At 52.5% G+C, this 21,349-nt stretch overlaps 1 protein-coding gene across 1 annotated transcript in view; it reads left to right on the forward strand.

Moving 5' to 3' along the window:
- PBX4 (PBX homeobox 4) overlaps window positions 1-2,247 on the forward strand; it is a 59,030-nt gene extending 56,783 nt beyond the window's left edge. The window contains exon 8 of the mRNA XM_047776431.1: window positions 1,577-2,247. Coding sequence (XP_047632387.1) covers window positions 1,577-1,663 — 87 coding nt within the window. The 3' untranslated portion in view covers window positions 1,664-2,247. The remainder of the gene's footprint in view (window positions 1-1,576) is intronic.
- Window positions 2,248-21,349: the final 19,102 nt, after the last annotated feature.

Genomic DNA, 21,349 nt, shown 5'->3' on the forward strand with positions numbered 1-21,349 from the left:
GGACCCCTCCCTTCACTAGTGTCCTGGGAACACAGGCCTGTGGGTGTCCATCCAAGGGCAGAGTGTGTCCTCCTGAGGCCAGTGTCCTCATCCCAGCTGCTCTTGACTAAGGTCGGGCAGAGAATTGCTGTCCTCTCAGTGTCCCTGTGTCACATGATGAGGCAGCCCTGGAAGGGTCTGTTGATTCCTTTGCCCCACACTGTCCTCTGGTGCAGGCACTGTGGCAGCTCCTTGGGCCATGTGGGAGGTAATAGCTGAGGCCGGGCATGGAGATAGGGTTGCAAGGAGCAAGGCCTTGGGCCTGGTGGGGTCAGATGGGGTAAAGGGTACAGGTAGCAGGGTTCAGCCTATAAAGTTCAAGAATGAGGAAGGTGGAGTTCCTGTCGTGGCTCAGTGGTTAACGAACCTGACTAGTATCCATGAGAATTCGAGTTCGATCCCTGGCCTCACTCAGTGGGTTAAGGATCCAGCATTGCCGGGAGCTGTGGTGCAGGTTGCAGATGCGGCTTAGATCCGGAGTTGCTGTGGCCGTGGCATAGGCTGGCGGCTGCAGCTTCAGTTAGACCCTTGGTCTGGGACCCTCCATATGCCATGAGTGCGGCCCTAAAAAAGACAAGACCGGGGTTCCTGTCATGGCGCAGCAGAAACAAATCTGACTAGGAACCATGAGGTTTCAGGTTCGATCCCTGGCCTCGTTCAGTGGGTTAAGGATCCCGAGTTGCTATGGCTGTGGTATAGACCAGCAGCAACAGCTCCGATTAGACCCCTAGCCTGGGAACCTCCATATGCTGCCCTCAAAAGACAAAAAAAATTAAAAATTAAAAAATTTTTAAAAAATTAAAAAGACAAAAGACCAAAAAAAAAAAAAAGGAAGAAGCTGAAGGGGAGCTTGTGCCACACCGTCTGATGGTGGTGGCCATGGACTCAGGAGAGGCAGAGCTGCCAGTGTCACAGGGAGGGTGTGATATCTGGGCGCCCATCGATGGCCAGGTCCAAGAGCATGAGTTGGGAAGGGGAATGGCCCTGCTCTCATGGGCTACAAACAGGACTCGCCTTGGAAGAGCCAGCCCAAGAAGAGCCATTGTCAGTAGTGGTTTCCATCATGGTGGGAGGGGGCTCCTGTGGACAGATGTCCCAAGATCACGTGTGCCTGATACATGTCAGTCCCTGCTCTGCAGCCAGAGTGCTCCTGACCACCCATGACTGCCAACCAGGCCCCATCCTGCTGGGCTCCTGACCTTCCTGCTCACCAAGTCTCACCATGATGTTCAAGAGACCATGGTCAGCTCTAGACCCCACTGGGTCTCCCGCACGCTCACCTATGCCCCATGGTGCCACGTCAGTCCTTTACCAGAGCCCGGCCAGCGGAGGCCAGTTCCTGCCACTGAAGCACATCCATGTGCAAGGCCAGCTGTGACCCAGGACTGACCCCCTCCATCCCTCCCCCACCTCCTGGCTCATCCTCTTGGCTCCGGGCATGTTCTAAGCCGCCTCAGGGATGTGGAGGCCTGGTGGGTCATCAGTCTCACTTCCACCCCCCACCCCCCAACCCAACTCTCTGTCTCTGTCTTTTCAGGCCAGAGGCAGCTGGCAGGTGAAGCGAATGTCAACCACCTCACCTGTTGGAGACCCCGGCCACATCATCTCAGACGCAACTAATTAAGTACTTGGACGAGCAGAAAAAAGGATGGTGGGCCCTGTGGTGGTTCTCCGGCACTCGTGTTACCTCAGGAAACCCAGAACTGACAGCAGGCAGCGCTCCCCGAGCTGACCGGCAGGCAACACTGAGGCCATCTTTTGCTTGTCAGCTGAGATTTGAAACGGGCTGACGCTGCTCATTCTCCCAACCCCATTTGGTTTTTTTGAAAACGAATTCTCTGGTTAAGACTGAACTATTTCTTTTAGGACTTGGCACAGTTTCTCCCATTAAAATTTTGGACTGATTTTTATTTCGATGTCGTTCACTCCCAGAGCTGTTCCTGGCGGCGCTTGACCTCGCAGGAGCAGGGCTGCAGCTGCACAGTTGTGTAAGTTGTGATTCTGTTTGCTCCTTTGTCCATTCATGTGCCCACTTGCCCAGACCCTGCTTCCCACACCCACTTCTGTTGTGTCATTTCAGACAATTTTGATTTAAGTCTGCTGTAAACTCAGAATTTTCCTGGGAATTGGTTTGACACTCTTCTTTTTTTCTGTTAATACAAGTTCTACCATTTTTGGTTGGAATGTCATTAAAGACGATATATTTCCCAAGTGCTTTCCTGCATCTGTGCTCTTGAAATCCTGTTGGCCTGAGGCTCAGCACTCAGCATTCCCCAGCTCCTGGATGTCCCTCTCTGTCCCCTCTCCTACTTCCCTCTCTGCTTCAGCCTTCAAGTGGGACCTTCCCTCAATCTCCTCCTCCTCTTCCCCATACTGGGAGAGAAGATGGTAAATCTGGCTCTTGGGAGAATTTAACAAGCCCAGGCTCAGGACAGCTCAAGGCCCTGGGCAAGTGCTCCCATCTACCCGTCAGTCAGTTTCACTGTGGCCCTAACCCCACACTGTCATTTCTGGACACAGAGTGTTCCAACTCCCTTGTGCCTCCACATCAGCTCACCCCCAGACCCTGGCCAGCTGGATGCATCACCTTCTCCCAGTTCTTGGCCTCAAGGTCCCCATGCTGGAGAGATCCACCCCCCATCTGTCTCCAACCCCTGTGGGTGTCCCCACAGTGCTGCTAATACTCTAGTGCCTGACACCATAAGGAGAGAAGGTCCGCCAGCTTACAGACATGCAGCTCAGTGGGATCCCAGCCTGCACCTCAAAAGGCTGAGTGCAGAGGTCTCCTAGAATCGAAGAAGCTTGGCCCTGTCACTGAGTCCCTGGACTCCTGCCTAGCCCCCCGCCCCTCTATCTCCTATCCACCCCGCACATATGCCCACCCCAACCTAGGGCCTCTGGGGTAGCTAGCTGCTCTCCCCACTCTGTTACCATACTGTCCTCCATGGCTCCATTTCTGTTGCTTTTAAGAGCCAAGAAATTTTTTTTCTTTCTTTTTTTGTATTTCTTTTTAACAGCCACACCCGCGGTATTTGGAAGTTCCCAGGCTAGGGGTCAAATCATAGCTGCAGCTCCCAGCCTATGTCACAGCCACAGCAACGCCGGATCCAAGCCACATCCACAAACTACGCTGCAGCTTGTGGCAAAGCTGGATTCTTAACCCACTGAGCAAGACCAGAGACTGAACCTACATCCTCATGGATACTAGTCAGGTTCTTAACTTGCTGAGCCACAATGGGAACTCCCAAGAAATAGATTTGGGGAGTTCCCGTCGTGGCTCAGTGGTTAATGAATCCAACTAGGAACCATGAGGTTGCGGGTTTGATCCCTGGACTCACTCAGTGGGTTAAGAATCCAGCATTGCCATGAGCTGTGGTGTAGGTCGCAGACCCGCCCGGCTTGGATCCCAAGTTGCTATGGCTATGGCATAGGCTGGCGGCTACAACTCCAATTAGACCCCTAGCCTGGGAACCTCCATATGCCATGGGTGTGGCCCTAGAAAAAGACAAAAAAAAAAAAAAGATGGATTTTGAATGCAGGTACTCCAAACTCAGCCATCCCTGTCCAGACCCTGGCCCCTTCTGCACAGGTGACCACAGCAGGCCCGTCCTTAGAGTGTCCTGCCGAGATGATCTGGGACAGTCTGGGTGTGTCCCTGCATAAGCATCTCCACTTGGCATGCCCTACTCTTCTCCACATGATGTATCTCAGAGTGGCCACCACCCCTGTGTCTGGAAGGGTCTTCCTCCAATGAATGAAGTGCAGTGGTAGGAGCTCCTCAGCCCCAATGCTGGATATTTGCAGTAGTTCCCATCTTTGCAGCTGTAGACCAGGCTCTTTGCTTAGTTGCCGCCTCTTTCCCTCCCTCAAATCTTTTTTTTTTTTTTTGTCTTTTTAGGGCTGCACCCACGGCATATGGAGGTTTCCAGGATAAGGGTCAAATCGGAGCTATAGCTGCCAGCCTACGCCACAGCCACAGCCACAGCAACGCCAGATCCAAGCCACATCTGCAACCTACAGCACAGCTCACGGCAACACCGGATCCTTAACCCACTGAGCAAGACCAGGGATCGAACCCACAACCTCATGGTTCCTAGTCAGATTCATTTCCGCTGCACTACGACAGGACCTCCCCTCCCTCAAATCTTCAGCGCAGGCAGCAAACAGCCATTAGGACCGCCCCCCCCCCCCGCCCAGCCCAGTACATGTGATCTTTCCTTTGAGCCCTCCCAGCTGCTCTTCACCCTGTCCCTGCCAGCAGGAGCTGTTAGGATGCTGAGCAGCCCCCAAAACACAGCTTGAGGGGTCTCCAGCTCTTGTGAGACCCCCAAAAGGAGACCCAGCCCCATTAGCAGTCATTCTCCATTCTCTCTCCTCAGCCCTGTCAACCATTAATTTGTTTTCTGTCTCTGGACATTTCATAGACATAGAATCTTATAATATGTGGCCTTTCGTGTCTGGCTTTTCACTCCACATGATGTTTGCAAGGTTTGTCACATTGTAGCATGTGTCAGTGCTTCATTCCGTTGTATGGCTGACATCCCATTCAGAAAGGTGCCTTAAAAAAAGGAGGTGAGCAAGGAAGCATGCAGAGGTGAAGGGTGGGTGCTGCCCGAGGTGCCCCCACCAGCTGGAGGGAGGGCGAGAGTTGCCCTTGGAAGAAGCCGGGCGTGGTGTGATCAGGGAGCAAACCCGGGAAACTCAGGTCTTCATATTTCGTTGCTTCATCAAGAACAGACTGTAGGGAGTTGAGTTCCCGTCAGCGGTTAATGAATCTAACTAGTATCCATGAGGATGCAGATTCATTCCCTTGCCTCGCTCAATGGGTTAAGGATTGGAAGTTGCCATGAGCTGTGGTTTAGGTCGCAGACACAGCTCGGATCTGGCGTCGCTGTGGCTGTGGCATAGGCTAGCGGCTATAGCTCCAATTTGACCCCTAGCCTGGGAACCTGCATATGCTACAGGCCCTAAAAAGGGTGCGGCCCTAAAAAGGCAAAAAAACAGACTTCAGGAAGAGAGGGGAGGTCAGTGTCCTGTGATCACCCAGATAGTGGGTGGCCAAGTGCAGACAGGAGTGGGAGGGGTGAGGGGAAGGTGAACCTGCAGGACTTGCTGATGAGCAGAATGGGCTAGACTGAGCTACAGGGAGATCAGACGAGGACCTCACAGAGGGAAGGTAGCTCAGCTTTAGACTGGCAGGCTTGGGGTGTCCATCACACCCCTGGACATAGGAATTGTGTTCAGGAGAGAAATCTGGAAGTCGGAAGAGGCCAGAATATGGGATGAGAATCAAGAGAGGATGTCATGGAAGCCAGAAGGACAGATTTCAGGAGTAGGATGTAAGAGTAGAGAAGTGACTGCCAGGTTGGAGCAGCATGAGTTCAGTGGAGTGATGGGCCCACCAACCAGTTTGAGAGAGAGTCAGAGGAGTTCCCGTCATGGCTCAGTGGTTAACAAACCCGACTAGTATCCATGAGGACAAAAGTTCGATCCCAGGCCTTGCTCAGTGGGTTAAGGATCGAGCGATGCCGTGATGTCTGATGTAGGTCACAGACAAGGCTCAGATCCCATGTTGCTGTGGCTGTGGTGTAGGCCGGCAGCTGTAGTTCCAACTCGACCCCTAGCCTGGGAAACATATGTGCAGGGGGTGCGGCCCTAGGAAAGACCAAAAAAGATTAAAAAAAAAAGAGAGAGAGAGAGAGAGAGAGAGAGACAGTCAGAGATCCAGAATCAGACAGCACAGTCATCTCTCAAGATTTGCAACTAGGAAATCAACAGAGGCCAAGGAGTATCAGAGAGCTGAGGCAGTACACATGATAGCTGCTGGGCAGGTGCTGAGGGAGAGGGTGGGATGTACCAGGGAAGGTGGTCTGGGCACTGGAGACGAGGTGGAGAGGGTGGGTCCTCGGAAACAATCATGTGGGGTCAGGTGTGGGAGGTGGGGTGGGGTGGTGGCCCTAAGGGAAATAGACAAAGCAGCAACTTGTAGATTCCAGGTGGAACTGGAGCCTCGGCTCACTTGCGCCCTCTTGTGGCCGTGGGCCGTGGTGTGAATGCAGCTCTTGATTCACTTGGCTGCCACCTCCCCGCTGGGTTTCTTGGAGGATTGGTTGGTTGGTTGGTTAGCTGAGTTTTTTTGCAGCCCCACAGCACGCGGAAGTTCCCAGGCCAGGGTTGGAACCTGAACCACAGCAGTGACAATGCCAAATCCTTAACCACTACACCACCAGGGAACTCCTTGGAAGTTCTAATTTGAGGAAACTCCCTAGGTCAAATTCTGCTTCTAAAGTCACACTTTCTTAACATTTCATATTGCTCTATTCAAAAAAGGCCTAAAATGTGGCCACACCACAGTAATCGAGCCATAAGGATTACATGGCAGAGAGGAGCACCCTCTGAGCCCACCTCGCTGGCAGAGTGAGTGCTGATGCCACCACCATGCAACAGGTGGGGACACTGAGGTTCAGAGGCTTTGTGACCTGCACCCCAGATCCCCACTTAGGAGAGAGACAGGCAAAGCCAAGGGTGTGAGCCCAAAGGCAGTGCTGGGGAGACTGCTCATCAGTACGGCTGCTTAAAATGGCAATTTTCTAGAATCTATTAATATTAAAAATGCACGCCCCCCCTTTCCCTCATCAGTTTTCCTTCTAAGAATTTTTCTACAAGTATATGCAAAAGAGTGCAAAATGATGCATTTCCTGCCACATTTTTTGTAACTACAAAAAAAAAATGAAAATAGCAGTTCTCGTGTGGCACAGCAGGTTAAGGATCTGGTGTTCTCACTGAAGCAGCTTGGGTTGCTGCTGTGACATGGGTTTTATCCCTGGCTTGGGAACTTCTACATGCCATGGACGTGGCAAAAAAATAAATATCTCTCAATGCAGACTGTTTAAATCAGGCCGTCCAACCATGTAGTGGAATAGTATACAACCATTTAAAAGGCTGAAGCAGCTTTTCTCCACAAAGCATTAATGCAAAGAGGAGGAAGGATTACAGTTGGTGTACATTTTTGAAAAGTGGGCGGGGGGAGACGTTTACAAAAATATCTCTAGAAGGAGATACAGGTCACAGCCTTGGCCAGTGGGGAAGGAACCAAGGGTTTGGGGCTGGCAGAGAAGTGGTCTCTCATTTCTTTATATACTAGTGGGAAATGAGCTTGGTTTTTTTTTTTGCTTTTTAGGGCCATACCTGCAGCATATGAAAGTTCCCAGATTAGGAGTTGAATCAGAGGTGCAGCCGCTGGCCTACACTACATCCTCAGCCACAGCAACATGGGCACTTTATCTGAAACCAGGTCACAGCAACACCCGATCCTTAACCCACCGAGTGAGGCTAGGGAGCCAGCCTGCATCCTTATGGAGGCTAGTCAGGTTCATTACTGCTAAGCCACAGTGGGAGCTCCAAAGTGTGCATTTTATTTTATTTTATTTTTGGGGTGACTGCACCCACAGCATATGGAGGTTCCCAGGCTAGGGGTCCAATCATAGCTACAGCTGCCAGCCTACACCACAACCACAGCAACATCAGATCTGAGCCATGTCTGTGATTTATGCCGCAGCTCACGGCAGCGCTGGATCCTTAACCCACTGAGTGAGACCAGGGATCGAACCCACAACCTCATGGTTTCTAGTCCGATTTGTTTCCACTGCGCCATGACAGGAACTCCTCCAAAGTGTGCATTTTAGAAGTCCCTACGAGGCTTATGCAGGAAAAGGAGCCAGAGCCCTTGGAACACTGACCAGTCCCCTTGTGCAGTCCTACTCATTATCCCTCCACAACCTATGGCTTGGAAGTGGATGATCAGGGGTTTTACCTGAGAGGAAGCCCACAGGAGGTGAATCTGGAGACCACTGCATAGGGAAGAGATGAGGGTGGGAGTAGGCTGAGCCCAGCTGCTGCCCCACCCCCTTCCACCAGGGGTCGCCATGGCCCCTCAGAGAGTACAGAACTGGAGGCCTGGAAACCTGCCTCTCCTGGGCTGGGGACCAGAGATGTAGCAACAAGACCCCCTCACCTTGTAGCTGTGGGGCCCAAGGGCTGATCCACATAAAGGGCCAGTCACAGGACAGGAAACCTCCACCATTTCTATTACACTCAACATGTCCCTTGCCATGTGTTTGACAATCCCCACTCCTGACCCAGGCACCCCCCCCTTCTCATGACATTTGCCTATGTGTTTGTTGTTTGCATATAATATGCATGATTTGCTTTATTTGAGTTAAATATGTGTAGGATTTGCATCTCTTTTGCATGCCATTTGTGTAGTATTTCATAGATTTGTGAGTCGGTTTGGTGGGAGGGACTGGGGAATCCGTGCCCTGGGCCGCCTCTGAGAGGTGAGTGGATATAGCTCACTATATCCGCTATAGCTCCCCCTCCCACAGGTTCTGTGAAATCACACCTCCACTCACCTGGTCAGGTGCCCTCAGGAAGGCACACTCTCTGCTTAAGTTTCCACAGATAGAAGCAAAAGCCACTATAACCTGGGCAGGGTTCCAAACAAATTGATACAAGATCAGTTCAGAGTCTCCAGGCAAGGGGGCTACTCTGAGAGGTCTAGGCCAGGGATGGGTTTAAATACAAGTTCTGGGAGTTCCCGTAGTGGTGCAGTGGAAACAAATCCAACTAGGAACTATGAGGTTGCGGGTTTGATCCCTGGCCTCACTTAGAGGGTTAAGGATCCGGCGTTGCAGTAAGCTGTGGTGTAGGTTGCAGACACGGCTCGGATCTGGCACTGCTGTGGTTGTGGTATTGGCTGGCAGCTGTAGCTTCGATTCAACCTTTGGCCTGGGGACCTCCATATGCCGCTGATGCGGCCCTAAAAAGCAAAATACATACATACAAGTTCTGGTTCATTGGGCCTGGGCCAGTCCTGGGAGACTTTTCACCAGCTCCAGATGTGGCTGGCACTCTGATCAGGTGTCTGAGTGGGAGAGCTGTTAATATTCTCCGTGATCCACACACATTATCCCCACTCCTCCCATCGGAGAAAAATCTGTTCTAATATTCATCATAGTAATTAATTAGCAAAGTGTCTGGGATTGATGGGTGATTAAAAAAAAAAAAAGCAGGCTTTAGGTTAGAGTTTGGCTAGTGGCAGCCATATACCTGGAGTGCATGATCCTGACTAGGGTAACTGCCCCTGCCTGGGTATGGACCCCACAGATGACACCCAGCCCTTGGGACCAACTGAGACAGGATGCTGGGCTGTCAGATCGTTAGGTTCCTTATTTTGCCATAGAATTTGTAAAGATTGTCAAATGAAATAAAAATGCACAATGTGAATTTCCCACGGCAGCTCAGTGGTTCAAGAACCTGACTTAGTGTCCATGAGGATGTGGGTTCAATCCCTGGCCTCGCTCAGTGGGTTAAAGATCCGGCATGGCTGTGAGCTGTGGTGTAGGTCGCAGACGCGGCTCAGATCCCACACTGCTATGGCTGTGGCATAGGCCGGCAGCTGCTCCTTCAAATTGACCCCTAGCCTGGCAACTTCCATATGCCGCAGGTGCAGCCTTAAAAAGACACATACACAAAAAAAGAAGAAGCTTTAAAAAGAAAAATACAGGAGTTCCCGTCGTGGCGCAGTGGTTAACGAATCCGACTAGGAACCATGAGGTTGCGGGTTCGGTCCCTGCCCTTGCTCAGTGGGTTAACGATCCGGCGTTGCCGTGAGCTGTGGTGTAGGTTGCAGACACGGCTCGGATCCCACGTTGCTGTGGCTCTGGCGTAGGCCGGTGGCTACAGCTCCGATTCAACCCCTAGCCTGGGAACCTCCATATGCCGTGGGAGCAGCCCAAGAAATAGCAACAGCAACAACAACAAAAGACAAAAGACAAAAAATAAAAATAAAATAAATAATAATAATAAAAAAAAAAGAAAAATACAGGCATTCCTGTTGCGGCTCAGGGAGTTAAGACCCTAGCGTTGCTGCAAGCTCTGGTGTAGGTCATTGATGAGGCTGGGATCTGGCACTGCTGTGACTGTGGTGTAGGCCAGCAGCGGCAGCTCCAATTCAACCCCTGGCCTGGGAACTTCCATATGCTGCAGGTTCAGCCCTAAAAAGACAAATAAATAATTAATGAATTAATCTTTTAAAAAGTTCATTGTGAGAGCTTCAGTTTTACAGGGAGACTTACTGAGAACTACTGCCCAGAAGACAGACTCAGCTCTGAGCAACTGCTCTGAAGGGGTGGGGAGGAGGCCAGCTTATCTATGATTCTGGAGAAGGAAGATGTGCAATCAAGGACATGTCTCGGCAGAAGGTGGCTGCTCGTCTCAAGGAGCAGGTGTCTCAGTTAATGATTTTCATGCTTTTCTAAGTACCAGAAGATGCAAATAATAGGGTTCTCAATTTCCTCCTGAAAATATCTAACTATCTGAAGGCCTGTTCTGCCAGTTTTTCCAGAGCACAGAGCCTCATTCCTGATCTCTGCCCTGAAATTCTCTTTTCTTTCTCTCTCTCTTTTTTTTTTTTTTTTTTTTTTTGCTTTTTAGGGCCACACCCGTGGCATATGGAGGTTCCCAGGCTAGGGGTCAAATCGGAGCTACGGCTGCCGGCCTACACCACAGCCTCAGCAACACCATATCTGAGCCACATCTTTGACCTTCGCCACAACTTACAGCAACGCCAGATCCTTAACCCACTGAGCAAGACTAGGGATTGAGCCTGCAACCTCATGGTTCCTAGTCGGATTCGTTTCTGCTGCACCACGACAGGAACTCCAAACTAAGCTTTTTTTTTTTTTTTTTTTTGCCACACCCACAGCATGTGGATGTTCCTGGGCCAGGGACTGAACCTGTGCCTTGGTTGCCATCTGTACCACAGCTGCAGCAACACTGGATCCTTAACCTCCTGTGCCACTGCCCTGAAATTCTTCAACACACCCTCGTGGTTCCTAGTTGGATTCGTTTCCGCTGTGCCACAATGGGAATTCCGATGTATCTTTTTGAATTGTAGTTTTGTCCAGATAGATGCCCAGTAGTGGGATTGCTGAATCATGTAGTAGTTATCCATTTAGTTTTCTGGGGACCCTCCATACTGTTTTCCATAGTGGTTGTTTCAATTTACATTCCCACCAACAGCGTAAGAGGGTTCCCTTTTCTCCGCACCCTCTCCAGCATTTGTTATCTGTAAACTTATTAATGATGGTCAGAGGAGCAGTTTTGATGGGCCCCCCACTGGCCAATGATTGCACTGACTCATGCAAGAATCACTAGTGGACACCAAAATCAGCAAACGAGAATATTTGAAGAAGATATTAATGCTATTCTCCCCAGCGTCCCTCAACTGAAGAATTGGGGAAACTGAGGCACAGGGAGGTGACTCTGGGGATGTATAGAGGCAGAACTCGAAGTTGGGCTCTTGCAGACTGGGCTGGCCCCTGGTGGGGGTCCAGTCTCTCCCAACAGGTTTCCCTGCCCTCACTGAACCTCAGTTATCCCCTCTGTGAAGTGGAAATAGAAGTAGCTCCTGCCCCCGAGTTCCCGCTGTGGTGCAGTGGGTTAATGATCTGGCTTACCTCTGTGGCAGTGTCAGTGCAACCCCCAGCCTGGCACAGTGGGCAGTGGCTTAAGGATCCAGCATTGATGCAGCTGTGACGTAGGTCAAAGTTGCAACTCGGATTCAATCTCTGGCTTGGGAATGTCCATATGCCACAGATGTAGAAGAATGTAGAGAGGCGTCCAGGCTCCAGGCTCAGGCACATAGACTTGTAGAATTCAAGCAGATGAGGGAGTTCCTGCCATGGTGCTGTGAGTTAAGAATTTGACTGCAGCAGCTTGGGTTGCTGCAGAGTGTGGATTTGATCCCCACCCGGTGCAGCAGGTTAAAAGATCCAGCGTTGCTGTAGCTACAGCTTGGATTCAATCCTGGGCCTGGGAACTTCCCTATGTGGCAGACGCGGCCAAAAAAAAAAAGAACAAGAAGAAGTAGCTCTTGCCCCTAAGACTTAGTGAGAATCATATGAGCATTGAGGACTCAAAGCACTGAGGATGGGGCCCATGCTCTTGGGCAGTCTGGGGTCATCTTGTTCCCAGTCTTCCAAGGGAGAGACTGAGACAGGAAGACAAAGGCCGTAGCAGCCTGGCTCAGGCTACTTTCTGTGGGCAGAGGATTTGCAGGTGAACCAGCCTGTCTCGCTTCCTGTTCTTCACTGGGCCACCAGGGGGCAATCTTACAACTTGAAGCAGATCCAGCCTCTGGTTTCTCTCCCCTCTCAGAATCCAGTGCCCACAAACTATTATATATAAAATGGATAAATAACAAGGCCCTACTGTATAGCACAGGGAACTATATTCAATATCCTGTAATAAATCATAATGGTAAAGAATATGGAAAAGAATGTGTATATATATGTATAACTGAATCCCTTTGCAGGACAGCAGAAATTAACACAACCTGTAAATCAACTATACTTCAAAACAAACATTTCAAAAAAAATCCGGAGTTCCCGTCGTGGCTCAGTGGTTAACGAATCCGACTAAGAACCATGAGGTTGCGGGTTCAATCCCTAGCCTTGCTCAGTGGGTTAAGGATCTGGCGTTGCCGTGAGCTGTGCTGTAGGTCCGAGATGCAGCTTGGATCCCACGTTGCTGTGGCTCTGGCATAGGCCGGTGGCTACAGCTCCAATTACACCCCTAGCCTGGAAACCTCCATATGCCACGGGAGTGGCCCAAGAAAATGGCAAAAATACAAAAAAATTTTTAAAAAAGTAAAAATTAAAAATAAAAAAAAAATCCAATTCCCAGAGTTCCTGCTGTGGTACAGTGGGTTCATGATCCAGGTTGTTTCTGCAGAGGCTCCGGTTCAATCCCCAGCCTGAGGCAGTGGGTTAAGAATCCCGCATTGCTACAGCTATGGCATAGGTCTCAGCTCCAGCTCAGATTCTATCTCTGGCCCAGGAACACCCATATGCCTCAGGGCAGCTGAAAAAGAAGAAAAATAATTCCAATTCCCTTTTTCTCTCCCACCAGGCTAGGGGTTGAATCAGAGCTGCAGCTGCTGGCCTACACCACAGCCACAGCAACATGGGATCCAAGCCACGCCTGGAACCCACACCACAGTTCACAGCAGTGGAGGATCACCAGCCCACTGAGTGAGGCCAGGGATCGAACCTGCATTCCCATGGATACTAGTCAGATTCATTTCTGCTATGCCACAACGGAAACTCCCCAGGCTTTTTTTTTTTTTTTTTTAACAGGCCATTGGCATATGGGAGTTCCTGGCCTAGGGGTTGCGTCGGAGCTGCAGCTACAGGCCTACATCACAGCCAGAGCAATGCCTCAATCCAAGCTGCATCTATGATCTACGCTGCAGCTGTGGCAACACGGAATCCTTAACCCACGGACCAAAGCCAGGTACTGAACCCGTGTCCTCCTGGACACTGTTGGGTTCCTAACCCACTGAGCTGCACTGGGAACTCCACCACCCGAGGGCTTTTGCACTGGCAGTTCTCTCTGCCTGAATGCTCTCTCTTCTCTTCTTTGCTAGGATCACGGCTCTATTCCTCCCCAAGATCCCACCCCTCTCCTCTGATCCCAGCCTCCTCTCCCACAGACCCTCTCCCCAGAACCTGACCCCTCAGGGTCCCTGACTCCCTGCTGCCTCATCCCCAGCTTTCTTCTTCCCCTAGCCATCCCCTCCTCACCAGTCAGCCAGCATCCAAGAGCTGAGGGCACCATGGAGCCCAGGGCATTTTGGTTTCTCCTGCCTGGCACTGCTCTTCTGGAATAGAGATAAGATGACAACTCTGCAGCGGTGCCACGATTGGCCTAGAGCCATCAAAACACCCTAGGCCCATCACCAACCCATCTTCCGCCCAGTCACCAGGGACGGGGCAGGGCTGCGTGTCCCTGGGGACGATCTGCTGCTTTCCAGCCCTTAGCCTTACTCTTACCTGGCCGATGGGAATTTTCCAGACCAAAGAGAGTCCCAGTGAGGGTGGAGAGGTGAGAAGAGCTGTGGTCTGTGTGGAGAGGTTTGTGACCTCAGTCATCCCACATTGGCCTTTCATCGAAGTCTCTCAAAGGGTGTAGTTTAATTTCACTATCTCTCCTAGGACTGGGCAAATTCAGACCAGTGAGACACGTGTTCTCTGTTTAACCAAGCCCCCCCAACTCACCCCGCCCCAGTCCTGGCCCTGCCCCTTCTCCTGAAGCCCCTGCGGCTGTGTCCGCTAAGCCCAGCTCTGAGCCTTCTCTACCTCCAGGGAAGCCGTCGGGGTCACCTGAGATAGCGAGGGGGGTCAGGAACTGGGTTTCTGGCCCTGCGGATGTAGGGTGACTGCCGTCCTTAAGCCCTGGACCCCTTTCCCAGGCCCTAGGGTCCTTTCAATTTTCCCTCCAACCTTCCCTGCACCTCAGTCTCCCACCTCAAAGAATGGACACAAATTCCACCCCCTCCCAGGGCTACCAATAAAGGTATGATCCTCTGAATGTGAGTTTTGTGGCTTCCCACGTGGGAATTTAGGGGGACCCCTACCCAAGACCTAGTAGAAATTTCCAGATCCCCTGGGTCACTATAGGGAAAGATCTGGGGCTCTCTCCAAGTCCAGGCTGCAAAGGGATGTCTAGCCCCAGGTTAGATATACCAGAGCAGCTCCAAGGATCCACACGTGCAGTTTCAAGGGCCTCCATAGCAAGTTTCAGGATGGAATTAACAGCAATCCCTTCATCAGTGAGGCCTCATACTCAATCCCTAGTAAGATTTCTGTTCCAGAAGGCATTTCAGGGCCCGCCACACCAGACCCCTGGAGGAAGTCTGGAGGCCTCAGACCCGGGTGGGGAAGTTGAACCCCTCCCTGATCTAGGTGCTTCAGGGAGTTTTAATCTCCCTCACCTCACACTACTGCAAAGCCCTGAGGGGTGGCGGTTGCTGAGGAAGGGGAGCTGAGGCTGAGGACAGCCCAGCTACCATCCCTGCCCCACTCCTGCATGTTACTGAGGCTGATAATTGCAGCCACTGAGCACCTACTGCACCTAGAGCAGAAGAAGCAAAGGCCATTGTCATTTCTGTTCTTGGCTACGGAAACTGAGGCTGTGAGATTACTGAGGGGAGGATCTGGGTTTGACACAAGAGGCTGTATTTTTTTTTTTTTTTTCTGTCTTTTGTCCTTTTAGGGCCTGCGGCATGTGGAGGTTCCCAGGCTAGGGGTCTAATCAGAGCTACAGCCGCCAGCCAGCACCACAGCTACAGCAATGTGGGATCCGAGCCGCATCTGTGACCTACTCCACAGTTCACAGCAACGCCGGATCCTTAACCCCCTGAGCAAGGCCAGGGATCGAACCCACAACCTCATGGTTACTAGTCGGGTTTGTTAACCACTGAGCCATGATGGGAACTCCACGATGCTGGATTTTGTGCTCAGGGATCTCCATGGTGACCCATCAAAAGTTCATCCAGAGCTCCTGCCCCCACTGACTGGGACTATGACAGCCATGGAGGGCGTGTGAACAGGTAAGTGACCACAGCCTGTGGGAAGTTGGGGACAAAGGCCCACTGAAGTGGCACAGGCTGCAACTCCCTGTTTGGCCTCCAGGGGCCACCGCAGCCCAAAAGACAAGGCTGCCAGGCCACAATCCTGATGCCAGCAGGGGAATGGATCCTTCCAGAATACTCCCCCAGGATGTATTTACTTGCTCCCCCAGGATGACAAATAAGCCCTCTGAGCCTCAGCTGTAAAGTAGAGCTATTATGGGAACAACCTTACTGGGAGGATTCAGTGAAAAGATGCAAGTAAAGTATTCCAGCATCCAGAAGGTGCTCAGTGGATGTGTGGGCCACCTGCCCAGCCCATGGCTCAGGCAGGTGACAGATTAGTGCTGAAACACAGCCATGGGACAAGGAGAACTTTCTGGGGAGATACCTTTGGGTCCACTTAGGACACAGAACTCAAAGGTCATGGAGAAAGTCCAGAGGCCCAGGAGGAGGCTGGACCCATGGAGGGGTGCAGGGCGGAGGGAGGGGGGGAGTACTCAGGCTGCAGTGACCTCCCCTCCCTGTGGTCAAGCGAGCCAGAGCTTCCTGTGGGAAACTGGTCCCATTATAGTCTTCTGGCTGCCAGACATGACAGCTGTAAAGGGATGAGCTCCCCATTGTCAGGGGCATGCAAGCAGAAGGGTCTCCAACAGCATCTGGGCCAGGGGGCCTGATTTTCCAAGGACACATTAGGGGGCAGGTCATAGCCTGACAACAGGACAAGGTGGCACCGCCCATCGGCTGGATTCCCCGGTCAGAGACGGCAGGTTCCAAAGAGCTAGAGATGAACATTCCTCCGCTCCAGGCGCCAGGCCGGCCACTCCTGCCTGGTGAAACGTAAGCTGGGCCTGGCCCCGTGGACTGCGTGTTTTTCCAGTGGCTTCTTTAGCCACAGCCTGACCACAACCTAGATTCCGTCGGGTCGGCCATTTCCAAGTGTTTGTGTTCAGCTGGGCCAGACGGCGGGCTTGTGGCCTTGGCCTCCCAGAAGGCCCAGAGAAGCACCCCCAGCCTCCTACTCAGACATCCGTCTGCGTAAAAGCCGCTCATTAAAGCTGCTCCGCAACCAATGACAGGGGATGAAGGAGAGAGACGATCTTGCTGAAGAGGCCCAGGGGGAACTTGTATGTCCTGTGAGAGGGACTTCCCTCCCAGGCCAGGACCCCAAGTGCAAAGACATGACTCTTGGCAAAGTTGATTTATTGGAGCCTCATCATTCTGGCCTTCAAACTTTAAGCCATATCAGTAGCTACAAATGCAAGCCAGAAACCAGGGTGGTGGTGTTCCCATCATAGCTCAGTGGAAACGAATCTAACTGGCATCCATGAGGACGCAGGTTCAATCCCTTGCTTAGTGGGTTAAGGATCTGGCATTGCTGTGAGCTGTGGTGTAGTTCGAAGACACAGCTTGGATCTCACGTTGCTGTGGCAGTGGTGTAGGCCAGCAGCTGTAGCTCTGATTCAACCCCTAGCCTGGGAACCTCCATATACCTCGGGTGCAGCCCTCAAAAGACAAAAAAAAAAAAAAAAAAAAAAAACAAGAAACCAGGGTTGTGTGTGAAGAGCCCTGTCTCCGTGTGGGTCCCTGGGCAATGTCCTTTCCTCTCTCAGCCTTGCTTTCCTTGGCTGTAAGATAGAGATAATAATGGAACCTGTCTTAGAAGCCTGTTGATAGGATCCAACCCAATACCTCCAGGCTGGTAATGGCTCTGCCTCCCTCATCTGACTGAAAGCTCCCTGAGGGGAGAGGCTGGGTCCTCAAAAGGAAGTAGTAAATGGGGACTTGTCTGTGTCCCCTCCCTGCTCAAAATCCTCACAGAGAAAAGGTAAACTCTAAAACCAGCATTCAAGACCCTTGGACAACCAATCTTGGTTTGGCAAACTCCTATTCATTCTTCAAAGCCCATACCAAATGTCCTCTCCTCCAGAAAGCCTGCCTGAAGCCCTCTTTTGGGTTTTTCCAGCCCCTGGCCCTCCAGTTGGCCCAAGCCTGACCCCACAATCTGAGGTTCCTGTGCCTGGCTCTACTTCCCTCTCAGAATGGGGCTCTAGAAAGGCCATTCTGGGGCTGAGTCTGGGCATGATCAAGCATATCTGGTGTGCCCACAGGTCTGCATGTATACATCACATGAGAGCACATGTGTGCACATCTGTGTGTATGTATGTGTGTGTGTCTCTGTCTCTGTGCTGGGCCCCAGAAGGGGCAGCCAGGCCAACTCCCCTTAGACCACCTAAGACAGCATTGTCTTTACAAGGCAAGAAGAGTGGGCTGAGCAGGGACCCTATATGAGGGAACCTGACTTGGCTGAGAGCTCATTTATGTATCAATCCTCAGCCTGGGAGAACCGGGGCTGTGAGCAGCTGGTCTCGGCCTCTGCTATTTGGGCACCAACTCATCATGAAAGCTCAGACTCCATCTGGGGCAAAGGGGGGGCTGGGGTCCCTGGGGAGGACTGGGTCCAGAGTAGGCTCCCCACCACCACCTTGATGGAGGCCCCACCAGGCAGCCTTCGAGGACATACCTGAGGTTTGGCAGCCCCCGGCAAGCCAGCCCCCGGGGCTGAGTCAGCAGGAAGGGATTCAGAACTTCCCAGGAAAAGCAGCTGAGACCTCGCCCCCAGCCCCCGGCCCCCGGCCCCCAGCCCACGCCCTCCCCAGGGCTGCCACCACCAGAGGGTAGGAGGTGCCACGTGCCCCTGACTGCACCCACTGTGCTTTGAAGAACGGAACTGTGGTGGTTGGCAGGGGGTTAGAATCGGCCCTGACTTGGGCAGTCTAGGCATCTGAGAGTCGGAGTGTCCCCTAGTGCGGTGTGACAAAGGGCAAAGCTGGGTGTTGATGCTCTGTTGCCTGCAGGTGGTCTCAGCTGCCAGCATTCCCTCAGGACCCTGCTGCAAAGGCCTGTGTCAGAAGTGTGTCCATCTGCGCAGCTGTGAGGGGTGGGACAGCAGCTGGCTGGGCTGTCACATCCAGTGTGACCAGCAAATCCAGCAACATGCACTTTGGAGGGATGACTGTGGTGGTGGGGGCTGCAATTAGGAATGACAGCTTAGCCAAATGAATGACAAGAAGGTGGCTGAGTGGTTTTGGCCAAAGTACCTGACGGGAAGGACAGGGTAGGGTGTGACCAGAATGGTGTGACCTCAGGACTAATGATGAGGACATCTGACTCCCTGTGCCACATCCCCAGTGCTACATGGCAGCTGTGACCTTGGATAGAGCAGTGGGTGTTTCTCTTCATCCATCCCCAAATCTGTTGCTTCCCTGATCCCTGGGGTCTACCTCCTGTCTGCCCAGACCCCCACCCCCGGACCCTAGGCCCTGAGGACTGGCCTCGGCTTCTGCCCTGGGAGGGGTCAGGCAGCAGGACATCAGCATTCAGCTGGACTATTCTTTCTCTGCTGGCACCTGCCTCTGTTTCCACCATTAAAATGCAAGTATTCTCCCCTCTCAACTGAAGCCAGGTCTCCCCGCCAGGCTGGCTCCAGTCTTTGGGGTCTGCGACTGGGTCATACCCAACTCTGAGGGCTGATGAGGGAGACAGACGGGGCTGGGGAAGTGGTGGGTGGCCGCGCCAGAACCACGAGGCCCTGCTGGAGGAGCCAGCAGTGTTCAGCCAGAACCAGAGGCAGCCGAAGAGGAGGGGGCGCTCGGCTGCAGTTTGGACCCTGTAAGGGCTGCCACGTGGGAGGGGGCAGACTCCAGTTCCATAAAAGAAACAACTTCCAATAAGCTGAATCCCTCACCAGCTCTAGAGGAGTCTTTATTGTGAAAAATTATGTGAATTTCCCCTGCTCCAGCACTTTCTGTGTTTCCCCATTACCTGCCGGAGACTCTCCAGCTCCTCGCCCAGCATTCAAGGCCCTGTTTACCTCCGCTGAGTGTCTCCCTTCCGCTGCTTCTCTCCATGCCCGCCTGAGGTTTTCCTTCTCTGCCTTCACATATACCTTTCCAGCTGCCTGGTATGCCCTTCTTGCCTTGTCCATCTGGCAAACTCCTACACATCCTTCAAGACCCAGAGCCTATGTCCCTTTCTCTGGAAAACACTGCCCTTCCACTCAGCCCATAGTGTTTCCATTTGCTGTGTGACCCTGGACAAGTCCCTTTAGCTGTGAAATGGGGGGGGGAGGTATGTGTGTGAAAAAAATCACCCTCCCCAAAGCCTATGTTGGGCTCTAAGGCAATAAATATACATTAAATACCCTCAAAGTGAGTTAGGTCTTGGGGGCCAGGGAGGGTTTGTATCCAGTCAGTGCTCAATGTGTGTTCATTTTTATCTTCCTCCTCTTGGAGTCCATGGGTTTAAGCTCTTGTTTTAAGCACTGTTCCAGGATTTTTCTCCCACTCACAGTACTAGGAATTTAAAGAACCCCTGGTTCTAAAATTATAAGCCGTGGGCGGGACCGAGGGCCTCCTTATGCCCTGAGCTGACCCCAGGGTAGCTGGAGCTGGGGTCAGGGAGGGGGGCTCATGCCCCCCACACCCCAGGATGATGAGGTGTGGTCTGGCAGCCCCAGCTTTAGGGGGAAAGCAATGGATTTACCAGAAGGTGAATGGCAAACGTTCCAGGAGGGAGGGGGCAGGACTCCTGGCTCAGAGGCTAGAATAGGGTCACAAGGCAGTGTTGAGAGGCTCTGGGCTGTCAGCTCAGAGCAATGACTTCCTTCTCTTGGAGGCTCAGTTTCCTCATCTGAATATTGGGGCCAAGGGCTGCCCTCTTGAAGAGTTTTCAGCAGACTTGGGGAGGCACTGAGGCTACAGCCCCTGCTCTGTGCCAAGCATTTTTGTGGGCTGTACCCTCTGCCTGGAACAGTCTCCCCGGCCTGCTTCCTTTCAGGAGCCCCTGCTCACTCCTGGCTCAGCCACAGCAGCTGGAGAGGGGCAGGGGGGGCTTCAGGATGATGCCCATTCCCTAACCCCGCCTGGGGGGAAGGGGTGCCAGCAGCCTGCCCCAAATTCATCTGCCCCAGGCCTGGCAGTGGCCACAGCCCCAACACTTTCTCAATGAAAGGTATTTGGCAGCGGAGCCTGACACCTCATCACTCTCAGCCTGGAAGCCAGCTTCTCCTGCCAGCTACAGCGGGAGGCACCCCCACTCCTGCTTTTCCCCGGGACCCCAACAGGTAGGCCCAGGGTCTGCAATGCCTTGGGTTGAGGCCTTCCCCTGGGAGCTTCCCTGTCAGCCGCGGGGGGGTGATGAAGGTGGACACAGTAAGTTGGGATAAATGCACATGCCTCTGACTCTCTGGGCCCTCAAAGCATCTCTCCTCTCTTGTTCATCACAACCTATCCAAGGAGAGGCTGGGGTGATGACATCCAGGGCCTCCAAACCCTGTCTCCAAGCAGAGCCCAGGGGTCCACCTTCAGAGATTGGGGTTTTCTAGATTCTCCCAGACCCTGCAGGCCCTAGGTCTGCCCCCTGGGCAGGGGTAAGTGTTCCCAGGAAAAGAATGGGCTAAGTAAAAGTGTGCGTGAGAGCTAAAGAGGTCATGGGTTGTTAGTTGGAGAATTCTCCAGATGGACAAGAGCCTGCTGGCCACGTGCACAGAGCGTGGACCCCAAGGATGTTTTGGGGTCTGGGTGTGAGCCTCTCTCCTCAGGCCAAGCTCTCCCTGGGCCCCCATTTTTGGCACAGAGCTGATACCTCTAAATACTGGACAGGTAAGTGGTAAGATGAACGGGAGGGGTGGGGGTGAGCAGATGGGGAGTGGGCAGGCAGGTGGCAGAAGGAGAAGTGGGTGGGTGGGTGTGCAGAAGACCTGAGCACGCCCTGCACTCCAACTCCCTGCAATCACCCTTTTCCCAGGGCAATCGGCCAGGCACAGTGTTCTCCATC

The sequence above is a fragment of the Phacochoerus africanus genome, chromosome 4 (assembly GCF_016906955.1).
Source record: "Phacochoerus africanus isolate WHEZ1 chromosome 4, ROS_Pafr_v1, whole genome shotgun sequence".
Taxonomy (NCBI): domain Eukaryota; kingdom Metazoa; phylum Chordata; class Mammalia; order Artiodactyla; family Suidae; genus Phacochoerus; species Phacochoerus africanus.